The sequence below is a fragment of the Scleropages formosus genome, chromosome 9, assembly GCF_900964775.1.
Source record: "Scleropages formosus chromosome 9, fSclFor1.1, whole genome shotgun sequence".
Lineage (NCBI taxonomy): Eukaryota > Metazoa > Chordata > Actinopteri > Osteoglossiformes > Osteoglossidae > Scleropages > Scleropages formosus.
The window spans coordinates 3,222,021-3,236,032 of record NC_041814.1 but is presented as its reverse complement, the minus strand read 5'-3'; the positions used below and the strand labels follow the sequence as shown (position 1 = coordinate 3,236,032).

Sequence of the window (14,012 nt, the reverse complement as noted above, 5' to 3'; positions counted from 1 at the left end):
TCCCCCCACAGTCCAAAGACATGCTGTTCAGGTTCTCCCACAGTGTGTGAGTGACAGAGAGAGAGTGTGTCATCCACTGATGTATGGATGAGTGACCCATTGTAAGTAGTGTAAGTCACCTTGGTGAATAAGGTGTGTGGGCTGATAACACTACATAGAGTTCACTGGAAGTCGCTTTGGAGAAAAGCGTCTGCTAAATAAATAAATGTACTTGTGACCGGAGACATTAACAGTTTTCCTTTCGGTGGAGTGAAAAGCAAAACAGGTGGACGATTCGACAACTAAGGCACTGCTCTTTGCTCTTGGGGACTGATATGGTGGTAATTTGACGGAATCAGCTTTCTGACTGATAGCAAGGAGACCAGCAGGAGCAACTGGTTTCAGCACTTTACCGTATTCACAGTCTTACCTTGCAGAAGGGAATGTGTAACGGAAATGAAGCGGGCCACAAGGGGACACGCTCACACAGAGGAGCACAGAGTATGGTTCTGCATCTGTCCATTGTTCAAGAAAATGAAGCAACTCTGCTGACTGTGTACTGAGACAAATAACACCTTACAAATGAAGGAATGAATAGTGATTTGAGGGGTCTCCCCAGGGGCACATCAGTAAGCTGCTACACTCTTTACAGTGGAAATCAAGGTTGGGGGGGTTGTGGGTGTCACCTCCCCCTCCCTGTTCTTATAACCGCACCTACAGGTCGCGTGGCATCTTCGGGGCTTCAGCTAGAATCAGATGTCCGGCTACTTCCTCCAAGTGTGCTACGCCAGCCTACAAAAGTGGCGGAACGCAGACTGAGAAGAAGCGGGTGACTCACTATTCGCACTATATCAGAGGAGATGGTCAGAATCCATTCCATCACCCTTCTTTCCATTTTCCTGACACATGTTCACAGTTGTGGGGGATACAGTTTCCTCTGCTCTCTGTTGGGGGGGGGGCTGTCATGGGTAGTAGGTACAAGTGAGGTGCAGTGTTGCAAAATCTGCATATTTGCAACGTATTTGTGCAATACTGATGAGGATCAGAAACCTCCAAGTTGCTTTTTAACGTGGAGAGAATCCTCATAGATACGAAGGCGACATGAGACTTCATAGTCGCCGCATGATTCAATCCTTGGTCTTGAGATAAAATTTAAACTGTCTATAATAAACTTTAATAAAACAAGGTGTGGGGAGAGAATAGGAATTGGAGCATTGCTTTTCGTGATAACACCCGAAAGAAACTTTATCTGTACATTTTATGCCAGTAAAAGTAAACACACCCTCTTTAAGCGTAAAACTATTTATAGCACATGGCTTATTTTTCTCAGCGGAAGGGTACTCTTCAGTATAATGTGTTTATTGGCAAAACAGGACGAAAATACCCATTCTAAGCAGCTGTAATACCTGTAATGAAAAGACACCGTCACTGAACTTCAAAGAACATCAGAAACAAACAGTGGTTTCAGTTCAATATAATTATGACGGAGATCATGTCCCACACATGAAGTAACTCCACTGCAGCCGTAATCCCCCCGAAAGATCTTGGACACGTGGAAGACCTGCCCAGATCCTCTTGGTGTTTTAAAAAAGAACAAGCCAGTCTCAAAGCAGGCTGTCATCTTGATTTTTCTTGTCTTTCCCAACAGGATATGAGAGTTGAAACAGGCTAAGATCACACACCCAGCACAACCCACATCAGGCATCAAGTCTTTCCCAGATGCTTCCCTGCTGAGGCTGAGACTGATCCCCCTGATCAGTCCACCTCTCTCTCTGTGGATCAAACGACATGCAGAACACCCTGCCGGCGTTACCTGAAAGGCTTGGTGGAAATCAGTGGATCGGGTACCCTGCTGGGTGCAGGCCCACCCACAAGCAGAGTGCCTCTGTACATGAGCTCGGCGGAAGCATGGAAAGAGCTCCAAGTTAATGTCCAGCGCTGGGCCAAGGCATCATACCCTAGGCTGCTCAGGGTCCTACTGGGGCATACTTGTTCCTGGCAGAAAAGAAGAGCCCCATTAGGCATCAGTAGATCGCATTGAAGAGTACAGGTATTAAAGCGTAGCAAAGCATCTGATAGCATAGTGTTATAATCTATAGCATAGCTGGATTGCATAGAGTTGTCGTCTGTAGGTCGCTGTGTCAAGTACCACTGGGTACCCTGCCCTGCCATAGTGCTTCTGAGAAGATACACTAGAAGAAAAATCTGGATAGATGCAACAGCCAGTGTTATGAAATAGCTGTTTTTCCAATACCATGAAAAAAATGAAATTATAAGGTTGGATTGTATTGGACCACTGGATCCAAATTTTGGTCTTGGTTGAACACTGAAAAGATAAGTAAATGTGTTTATCTTTCTTTGTCTTTGAAAAAATGCAAAATAACATATATTATTACAATTAATCTGTGATTACAATTAATACAATGTCAATAATTTTTAGTTTTTACTCAGGTAAGTATTTGTTCAATTCATTTTTACAGTTCTGTACTAATTAACTAGTTTGTGTCTCATAAAAAATCTAATACAGGCAGTCCTCGAGTAACGAACATACAAGACGTACTTACAAATCACCCCCTTGCTGACCGGAAGTCGATTTTTTTTTGTCACCTTTAACTAACAATAAAATGAAAACTTCATAATTAAGCACATTATATTAAAAATGTGCATTACTGTATATACACACAGGCTGAAACCGCTTGTCTCAAGCAGGGTCACAGCAAACCGGAGCTTAACCCAGCGACACAGGGCGTAAAGCTAGAGGGGGAGAGGACACACCCAGGATGGGCCGCCAGTCCATCGTAGAGGATCCCAAGCGGGACTCGAACCCCAGACCCACCAGAGAGCGTCACCATGCCCCCTATACTGCATATAGAATGGTTCATAATAATAAGCGGGCACTTTGCGAAGCGCATCAAAACATTGGCTCATGGGCGGGGTGCAAGACCGAAGTAGGACAGACTTCCTACTTTTCAGTCAGACCACGTTGCTGTTAAGTGTCTTGTGTGTGTTACTGTATTTGGCTTTAATTTTTTTGTTTTTACCCTCCTAACCATGGCACCAAAGTGCAAATGTGATGCAAGTGGTAGAGATGCATCCAAGAAAAAAGAAATGATCAGGACTGAAACTAAAAAGTAAATAATAAAGCGAAAGCTGAAACGCCAACGAACAATGGAAAAGCGAACACACTGTCTCTCTCGATCGAACCACGAGAGCACATCTAGCCTTTTGATTCTGAATAAACGATCCTGCACTTGGGTTCAGCCTCCTCCGTGTCCTCTGTTCATCATGACAGTAGCAACATTTACTATTACCTCTTTCTATGTCTCTCTCTATTATAAATACTGTAGTTATATTTATTATTATATTATTATCATTACATTGTATTATTATTACTGTATTGTTATATTAAAGATGTTTTAGTGTATCCTAAGTGTTTCTTTAATGTTTTTTATGCATAGAAAGGTACATAGTATATTGTAAACTAAGACAAACGTTTGAAAAACTGACACTGGATACCTAACTGTTCCGACTTATGTCAAAATCCGACTTAAAGACACATTGGGGACACGGAGCTCATTTGTAATTCGGGGATTGCCTGTAAAGGGAAAATGTGAAAGACCAGGGTTTTCAAACCACTGGCCTTGACTAACGATCCCACAATTAAGGTGAATACAAAGTAAGGAGGTAAATTCTAAAGAGGATATTCAATCACAAAACACGTTAGTTTGTTACGTCTTAACTGTAGTTTAAGCCGAAAAGCTGAGAACTTACCATGTTAAAGGTTTAGAAAGTTAAAAGGAAGTTGGGGAGGGGTCACTGTTTCCGGCAGACTACTTGCTTGAGGTGTAGTTCGCTTTCTGCTGCTACAATGGGCAGCTCATTTTTCAGATGATAATTTATCAGGTGACTGATGCTGTCAAACAGCATGTCCTTTGTGCGGACCTGTCAGATGCAAAAAGATTGGAGAGCATGAGCTATCTCTTAGCAAACTCCCAAAACACACACACACACAGAAATGGTCCTCAACTTACAACCTATACAACAGCCGTCCCATCGACCTTCTTATATTCTCAAGTCCCGCTGTACAATAACATAGGCTGCCATAACACACCCACATTTATTACTGACTCAGTATCAGCGACTGCCTTATATTTGCAAAAAACTTTGTTATATTTACAGGACGTTTTGTTTGTGATTCTATGGCTGAGTATTCTAGTGTTGCAGAAGAGAAAATCCGAAAGAAAACATTTCGAAATTAAAGTGAAAATTACAGTGCAGCACAAAAAGATACGGTAGTTACAGTACTGTATTGTATCTATATTATTATTATTCTACATTAGTTTTATTTTAACATCAATATGTCTAAAATTACTGAAATTATACAACACAGCCCTATTATACAACATAGTGCTCATGCATGTTGTTTAAATATGCTTTAGTATATATACTCTTACATCTTCTTGTGGGGACTTTCTTAAGTCAATTTATGAAAAGGTTGTGAAACCCGCCGTACCTCAAGGGCTACCTGCCGTATATTACCCCCCATATATATATATATATATATATATACACTGTATATAGTGACTCATCATATATATATGTAGAAGCAGTGCTCGAACTCCACACCCACCAGAGAGCAGACCCCGGCCAAGCCCGCTACGACTCCGTGCCCCCTTATATGTGTGTGTATGTATATATGTGTATGTCAGAGTTGAGTTGAGCTGAGCTAGTAGTGGAGGGATTAGAGCTGTGGCCTTTGGACCCAAATGTTTGATCCCAACTTCTGGTTGTAGTACCCTGAGCAAGGTACTTACTCTAAAAATGGTTCTGGTAAAATTACCCAATAATAATTGTAGGTAGACTAACAATGTAAGATTCTTTGGAGAAAAGTGGCAGCTAAATGTGTGTGTATATATATATATATATATATATATATATACATAGAGGGAGATCATGAGCATCATGAAGTGGATGGTGATGTTCTTGCTGAGCCAGGGAGGTTTGACTTCCTTCTGGACAAAATGATCAACATAAAGGCAGCTCTACAGAACACGTGCTCATGATGACCCTCAAGTTTCAGCTGCTAAGCATACTCTTAAATCACTGCAGACGGGACATACATCTTAGTTCCTTAGATGAGTCACTGTAGCTCTTTCAATATTTCTCTTCAATCTTTCTAATGAACCCTGATTCAATTAGCTAATTAAAACTCATCCTTCACCACTGCAGTCAATATGTAGCGTGCAGTCTGGTGCAAAATGACGGCTGTGCGCTCCCCAGGGTAAAGCTCAGACTTCGAGAACGGAATAAAACGCTTCTAAGGTTTTTTAACTCAAGAATACAACTGTTTATATTTGAAATAGTTTCATGATTGTTTTTATGATTACTCATATTAATATTTGCAATAGTAGTAGTTGGCTGACATGATTTACATATTTCCACATATACACCGTGACAAAACCCACTGTGAAAACACTATGACTAATCAGTTGATGTGGGTAGTGATACTGCACAGAAGGCAACTGCTGTGTTTTTAGTCACAGATGTTGCAGTGCTCCTTTGGAAATGTCTTGGTCTCTTGTGGTAAACTTGGTAAGAACAGACGGAGGCGACGGAGTTATTCATGCAATCCCTTTCTGTTCCTACTCTCGGCTCCAGTATTAGAAATAGGTGACAGCAGTGAATCCCCTTAGGGGCGCAAAAATTTGGAGTGCTAAATTTTGCAACTAAATTTAAAAAAACAAATTAAAATCTTGAAATTTTTTTAAATTAAAAAATGTGCTTAATAATAAACAGTTTGGTTAGAAAATTGAAGATATGCCACATTATATATTACAGAAACATTGTACGATGCATCACCGCCCCTTGAAATGTTGCGGCTTTATTGGAAACGTTTTCTATTAAATGAATTGCCAGTTCAAGCATTTGTTCCCTTAACGAACTTCAATCTTGAAAATAAGTTTTCCCTTCATTTTTCACTCATTCAGGTATAAATTTGTGTTCTGCGCATATATAAAGTTCACATACGTGTTATCAGAAAAAATTATTTAGGAAATATTTTATTTACAAATTTCAGTTTTATTTTCCATTCACAATCTCTATGTATATACAGTACACACATCTAAAGTAGAAATATTTTTTGTTATATGTGGGCATGTGTGCAGAACTTTCATTCATTTGGAGAATTTAGAGAATTTTAAAGGGTGCCGGATTGACTCATGCCTAGCGGGTGCCAAAAACCCCTAGCGCTGGCCATGCCTGCTGTTGTCCTGCTGGTGCAATGAATTAGTAAGGGTTAGCCCTGGTCCTCGAAGGCGCAGCTGCGAAGGTTTTGGAGAAAACAATTTAACTGGTCTCTGATTCGCTGGGACCTGAAACACAACGAATCACTTAAACAGAGCAACTGGAATGTGAGGTGAACACCAGTATTCAGAGCACTAGTCTGGATGGATGTAGCGCCAGGGTCGTGAACAGTGTTCCACTCACCACGCCCTCGGGGTCCACAAGCAGCAAGTGTTTGGGCAGCCCGCAATGCATGCCCGTCAGGACGTACTGTCCTGGGTTGGTGGCACTGTCGCGCACCAGGAAGTCACCGTCACGTGCCAGCAGCCTCTCGGCATCGCGCCGACTCATGCGGCCATGGTACCAGGCCTCACGGCGCAGCTGCTCCTCCGTAGGGGCAATGGGGGCACGACGACGCGGCGGGCTGGGCCACCGGTCCTCCAGCATGCACACGCCGCCCGCCTCATGAAGCTTCAGAGCATCCTCGAAAGGCCCTGTAAGCCAACAGTGTTAAGGGAGGGGAATTATCTCCCACGTGACTGAGAAACCACTAAACCAGCCTGCGTACAATAGCCTTTCAGCACTTGGCTTACGGGTCTTAGCATGCTCTTAGTCACACTTACGCATGTCAAATATGTCCTTCTTGGGGCTTTCCAGGCCACGGCCCCCTCGGGCGCCATCAGCCCCCAGCTCCAGACCCTCCAAGTTCTGAGTGTTAACATACAGGTGCTCCTCGTAGTCACGGCTCCCTGTAGGCTGTCCATCTGCACGTAGGTACCCATCTGAGGTCATACCTGAACATCACATGAAACGCCCCTTCATTTACTCTCTGCACAATAAACATTTGTGTTATTCTGCACAGTGACTAGCTAGTCGTGCTGTAAGGAACGTTTCTTTTACACGGATGTACCGTTGGTGGCATAGCAGGCAGCATCCGTGCCTCACAGTTCCTGGACTGTGGGTTCGAGTGTGGCTTCGAATCTGACTCAGTCTGCGTGGGTGTGTTTTCCCTCTGTGTGTGTGGGCTTCCTCCTTGTGCTCCAGTTTCCTCCAGCAGTCCAAAGACATCGATTTCAGGTGGACTGGCGACTCTAAATTGCCCTTAGTGTATGAACGTGTGTGTGTTATTGCCTTGCAATGGAATGGTGAACCCTGCTTCAAACCCTAGGCTTCCAGGATAGGCTCCAGACCACAGCCTCCCTCGCATTACGACAAGTGATTATCAAAAATCAATGGAGGAGGTAATGTGTACGAAACAAAATACCTCTACATTACTGTCCGGTGCAGCATTTATTACTTTTTATTTTCCTTTGCAACACTGTAACAACATGTCACCTTGGAGATTTTAAGTTTATGTTTAGTTGTGTACTATAAATCATTTTGAATACGGTCCTTTGCTGTGTGATCACATACCACATGGGGTCTCACCTGAGCTGCCGCTGCTGCTGCCCTCTGTATCCCAGTGGACCTCATAGCACAGCTGTCCTGGAGGGTGGGAAGTCTCTCTCCTTGATGGAGACCCTGACTAATAGAGCAGATGTCCAACAAACATGTCATAATGAGGGTCACTGATGGGAAATCTGCTATAACTAAATGCAGGTCACCTAGTTAATGATGTCAGGGCTGATTCTATCAGCTTTACTGATGTTACCTTTCAATACACACACCCTTGATGCGACATAAAACATAAAGCAGGGAACACCGCTGACATTGTAAGTCTCCATAACTTAGCCACTTAAAGCACAGGTGGTCCCCGATTTTCAAAGGGGTTACATTCCGCAAAACCCATCATAAGTCGAAAATATCGTGAATCGAAAATGCATTTAATACACCTAATACGCACCTATGCATGACAGACTGGGAGATGCGGATCGCTGCTGCTGCCCAGCATTGGAGAGAGCATCACAAAAAAAAAATAATCAAAAATCAAAATTCGAAGTACAGTTTCTACTGAATGTCTACCACCAGCTCACCATCGTAAAGTCGAAAAAGTCGAACCATCGTAAATCGGGGACCACCTGTACATCAATGTGAGTCATCAGTCTGCAGGTTGAGTATAAGGACTACCTTGCTTTGTGGCTGGGTGTGCATGTGGCCTAATAGGGCCCCAGGAGGCCTCAGCCTGGAGTCGACCACGCCACCAAGTGGGGGCTCCTTCCCAGGGATGCTGTTGTAATAGTCGTGCTCCGTGGCATCGTCATCATCACCCCATGCTGATTCGTCTGTCCTGATATTCCTAAAGCCAAAGCATATGAGTAACGAATGTCATATCACTGTTAGAGGGCAAATGAAACATACGATTAAGTTATAGCTCAGTACTCATAAACCGTTACCTATTTTTCTCTGTTGCTGAGGTACAGATTTGAAATAATGACTAAATCAGTGGCATGTTTCAAAGAAATAGACCTCTCGCAGTGGACAGAATTTCACCTGTTTTTAAATATAAGTTCTGATTAAAAGATATATTTCAGAATGTGGAATTTTTAATTTCGACCATAAAATTACATTTATATGTATTCATGTAGCAGATGTTTTTCTCCAAAGCAACGTACATCTCATAGAAAATACAATGTGTTCGTTACATTAGCAGGAAGAGACACTTAGATGAAGACGTGTGATTCTTAAGTACAGTTACTTTCTTTCCACCATACGAACCAACGTTCATCACACGAGCAGCTACATAAAACTTTATCAGAATATCGACGATTCCTGATCACCTTCCTAGTAATAATATTTTTTGAGATACATATAAACATTTACGTTACATTACAGGAGTAGCTTTGTAAAGGTTTATTCGGGCATCATCATAAAGTTATAGAGCATGAACATTCACACCTTACATGAACTTACGAGATCATGGGCGAAGTGAGTCGTGTGTTCAGATGAGTGTTGAACATAACACGAACATAAGGAACTGTGTGAATGAACGTGATGAGAAAGGTGTCTATTGAGGGTTTCAAACTGAGTCTGATAAAGTAATATCGTGTGCATGTTAAGTCTCTAAGTAGACACATTCAAGATTTCCATGGTATCCTCATGTGTTGGGTTATGGTAGTCTGATCGTGCAGTGGTTGCTCCCCGTGTGATTTGGTGTTTTGGATGCGGACCAGTACCCCCACCTGTCTAGTGCGGGGATGGCTTTGGGCGGGCTGTGTAAATACTGCTTGAACTGCAGTTCAAAGGCTTGTCCGATGGTGCTGATGACACTCTGGGCCAGGCCGTCGCAGCATTCCAGGATGTGACAGGCTTGGAAGGGTCAAAGGTCAAAGTGCATGTCAATTTACATAAAATGTACATTCTGTCTTTTACATTTACATTTATTCATTTATATGACGCTTTTCTAAAAGTCACTTACAATGTTTAGCTACTTACAATTATTTACAAATTTATACAGCTGGGTAATGGTACAGGAGCAATTTGGAATAAGTATTCTATCTTTTGGTTTTTTATACTCATCAACAAATTTTCCAAAACTGCATTTGCAACATTTATATTTACATTTATTTATTCTGCAGACGCTTTTCTCCAAAGCAACTTCCAATGAACTCTACGTAGTGTTATCAGCCCACACACCTTATTCACCGCGGTGACTTACGCTGCTAGATACACTACTTACACTGGGTCACTCATCCATACATCAGTGGAACACACTCTGTTACTCGCACACTACGGGTGAATCTGAACAGCATGTCTTTGGACTGTGGGAGGAAACCAGAGCACCCAGAGGAAACCCACGCAGACACAGGGAGAACATGCAAAGTCCACACAGACTGAGCAGGGATTGAACCCACATCCTCTCGCACCACCCAGATGCTGTGAGACAGCAGAACCGAAAAACAGATTTGAGGATTCAGACACTAACCTCTCTGATTGACAGGATCTTTGGCAACGTAGGCAACATAATCCGGCGTGTCCTGAAACAGAATAGGGAACAATTTCAATTTAAATCAAGGGCAGTGGAGTTAAAATCCTCAGAGTTCAAATGAAATGGTGGCTGCAGCTGTGCTTGAATGGTCGATCCTCACCGTGTCTCCTCCGGAAGCAAAGGAGATGGACTGCATGGGGTGGTGTGCGATCACCTGGCACAGGAAAGACAACACAGTTCTGAGTGAACAGTACCACTGGACAGCACTTCTAGTGAGAACATAACAGTGGTAGAAAACTGTCTCTATGCATCAAACCTTGTAGAATCACACACACAACAACCACAACTACTTGTCCCAAGCGGGGTTGCGGACAACCGGAGCCCAACCCGGCAACACAGGGCACAAGGCTACAGGGGATGAGGTCAAACCCTGGACGGGATGCCAGTCCATCGCAAGGCACCCCAAGCAGGGCTCGAACCCCAGACCTGCCACACAGCAGACTCTGGCCAAACGCGTTGTGCCCACCCCTTATAGAATCATGAACCTCAAAATATATTGACCTAGCCTCGGTACATGCTATACATGGATATTTCTCCCTTTATTATCTAAAGTTCAATATAGCAGTGTATGGAAAATGTAATGTAATTCTGCTCAAACACTATGAGAGCAGATGCAAAGGTATTTGCTGAGATTGACAATGTACACGGCCCTCTTATAATGGGGTCCTCTACACTGGCTTTTATGAAAATTATGCCATTTTAAATAGTTTTAAGAGAAAAGTTAGACTTTTTCCTATGAATTTGTGTGTTTCTAATGCTGTTATTTCACACTGCACCAGATGGTTACTGTAATTAAATAAAAATCTAACATTAAAAGACAACCTAAAAATAATTTTACTACAATAAAACATATATTGGTGTTATCACTATCATTCATAAAAAGCATATTTTGTGTTTTAATTAATTTTAGCTGACATATTTTTCACCACTACTTACACTGGGTCACTCATCCATACATCAGCAGAACACACTCTCTCTGTCACTCACACACTATGGGTGAACCTGAACAGCATGTCTTTGGACTGTGGGAGGAAACCAGAGCACCCAGAGCAAACCCACACAGACACAGGGGGAACGTGCAAACTCCACACAGACTGAGTGGGGATCAAACTCATGTCCTCTCGCATCACTCAGGCGCTGTGAGACTGGAGCGCTACTCACTGTGCCGCTGTGCCACTGAGCCGCTGTATCCACTTACCAAATGCTTGTATCTCCTCTGGAAGTATGATATCATGTGAACACCAACTTTACTCAGCTGTTACAACTTGTGTAGTACCATGTAAAGCTATGCTGAGCTGTTCGAGTCTCTGCACTACAGTGTCTGCCTGTACCAAGAGGTCCTGACCTGCCTTGTGGTGGGGATCAGTAGGCTGAGTCCCTCGATGGAGATGTTGACAGCAACACTCATCCCTGCAAAACGGAGGTTGCTTTTTCCCATGATGGACTGAAGGGCTTTGTTATTGGCCTGGGGGAAAGAAATGATGAGAGGAATTGCATCACAACTGTCTTTCATGCATGGTTCTCCCTCATACACTCATGCTTTGAGAATACTCCTCAAAGGAAATCTTACTTGCCTTTTTCTTCCATGCACCCTTTACTCCAGGTACTGCCTCATATAGCTTGTTGATGGCTTCCCTAGGAGACAGCATGTGCAGTAAGGACAAAGGAAAGGAGTCTTTGGAATAGTGAATTTACTCAGAAAGCTAGGAAGCTATAATTACAAGTCAGTGCACAAAACCTAGAAAGTCAAGTTGAGTCTCAAAGCAATATATTTCTCTTCAAACCAAAATCTGAGATATACGCCGAGGAAGAGTCTGTTGGAAAATTTCTGTTTTTTTGTTTAAATCTGGTGAGATTTATGTTAGGCTGCACTAAATGGATTTATAGGGGTGGGTAATTCTACTAGACCAATTTAGGGTCAGTACGTTGCTCAGGAGTACTGTAGCCAGAGATAGGGATCAAACCTGCGACCTACGGAGTCAAAGGCAACAACTCTTACTATTACAGTACGAACTGTCCCTACAGATGTTAACAACTTCTTCCAGAGATACCCAAACAGCACTACATAACTGGGGTGTAATAACTTGACATGTACTTGGGGGACCAAAAATATTAGTATTAGTACTCACTGGAGTTATACACAAGCTTGTTTGAACTTTGGGAGAGAACACATCCACGCTTCCTACAGCTATGCTTTATTACTACTGTATAAATAATGTCTTCATCCCCAGAGGAGTGTATTAGGAAGTTATGTGTTGCACTCAACCACCCTGGCAAATTCGGTGGGGACAGTTCCTACATTAAACACTACACTACATTACACTGATATTTTCTTTCTACTAATGTTGCAACAGCTTAAGGAAGAGGATTGCAACCACAAGGGTGTAAGTTCAACTGCCCTGAGCATTTGCTCCTTTACACAGCACAGCCCAGCACAATAAAACTGATAAAACGTGTTAAAACATAGTTTAAACACCGAGAAAATACAAATGCTCTCAGGTTGTATGTAAATTTTATAGTATAACTTGCTTATATGTACAATGTCTTGCAAAAGCATTCAGACCCCTGACCAGTTCTCTCATTTTACTGAATCACAAATAGTACACTGCAATTTTGTTCACCGTGATATTTTATTTCAAAACACCAAAACTCAAAATTAATTATTTTAAGGTGACATTGCTTGTGTTAGAAAATATTTTATCATAAAAAAACTGAAATATTTGCTTAAGTATTGAAACCCCACATCTTAATGCTTAGTAGAGTCATCTTTTGCTACAAAAATAGCTTTAACTTTTACGGAGTAAGTATGTGTCAGCTTTGCACATTGTTTTGGGGTGATTCTGGAACATCCTTCTAGGCAGATTTGCTACAAATTGTTCAAACTGGTCATGGTTAGACGGTGGTCATGGACATAAATTTTCATATAGGACATTTTCAATGGGATTGAGAGGTACTTACTCTAAATTGCACCAGTAAGAGTTATCAAGCTGTTTAAATTGGTAAATAACTAAGTATTATAACATTGTAAATATTACATAAATGAAGGACATGTCATTCTAAATAATGAAATTTTTCTATTGCACTTTCAGTTTTTTAGTATTAGGAAAAGGTTCTCTTAGAGTATTTCTCTATATTTGTGACATATTCTTTCTTCTGTTATAAGATAATCCCTCTCTGCTGATGAAAAGCAGTCCCATACCATGACACTGACACCACCATACTTCAATATAGGTATGGTGTTTCTTGACACATGGAGTGTGTAAGATTTGAGCCACACAAGGAGCTTTGAATTTTTGCTAATCTTGCCTTGGTCTTATGTGACCACAAAACCTTTTCCTGTTGTGGAGCAGGGTCACTCATATCCTTTCTGGCAAAATCCAGATGCACTTTAATATGATTGTTTTTGAGCAACAGTTTCTTTCCCCTGAAACTCAAAATGAAGACTGCACATAACAGAAACGATGTCACCTTACAATAATAAGTTTCAGAGATTTGAAATAAAATGTCACAGAGAATTAAACTTCTGCAGATCATTTGTAACTGTGATTCAGTTTCAAATGAAAAGATTAAGGCTCTCAATATTTTTGAAAGGCACTGTAAATAGGTATAAAACAGTGATATGTTCTGTTATAATTTCTGATTTGTTCATGTATGCCTGCCCGCCTGCTTGAATTCTACCATCTTTCGTTGGCCTGCTCTGGACCAGTGTCAGCGATGGTGACAGCCCCCTGGATCAGGAAAGTTACAGAGATCAAGTGACATTTTAATATTTAAGACGCTGAGCTTGTCATCTTTGTAAAGGACTTTTCCGGATTTTTAAGAAGTA

The 14,012-nt window shown here is 41.9% G+C and overlaps 1 protein-coding gene across 4 annotated transcripts in view; it reads right to left on the bottom strand.

Moving 5' to 3' along the window:
* Positions 1 to 156: 156 nt before the first annotated feature.
* The window catches only part of shc2 (SHC (Src homology 2 domain containing) transforming protein 2), a 28,782-nt gene continuing 14,926 nt past the window's right edge, over positions 157 to 14,012 (bottom strand). For all 4 annotated transcript variants that reach the window (XM_018728031.2, XM_018728029.2, XM_018728030.2 and 1 more), the window contains 11 exons: positions 11,761 to 11,821; positions 11,532 to 11,651; positions 10,287 to 10,340; positions 10,124 to 10,175; positions 9,381 to 9,507; positions 8,329 to 8,497; positions 7,690 to 7,786; positions 6,885 to 7,055; positions 6,466 to 6,755; positions 3,751 to 3,921; positions 157 to 1,974 (listed from right to left, as the gene is read on the bottom strand). In XM_018728031.2, the coding sequence (XP_018583547.1) occupies positions 3,793 to 3,921; positions 6,466 to 6,755; positions 6,885 to 7,055; positions 7,690 to 7,786; positions 8,329 to 8,497; positions 9,381 to 9,507; positions 10,124 to 10,175; positions 10,287 to 10,340; positions 11,532 to 11,651; positions 11,761 to 11,821 (1,270 nt within the window). In that variant the 3' untranslated portion in view covers positions 157 to 1,974; positions 3,751 to 3,792. The remainder of the gene's footprint in view (positions 1,975 to 3,750; positions 3,922 to 6,465; positions 6,756 to 6,884; positions 7,056 to 7,689; positions 7,787 to 8,328; positions 8,498 to 9,380; positions 9,508 to 10,123; positions 10,176 to 10,286; positions 10,341 to 11,531; positions 11,652 to 11,760; positions 11,822 to 14,012) is intronic.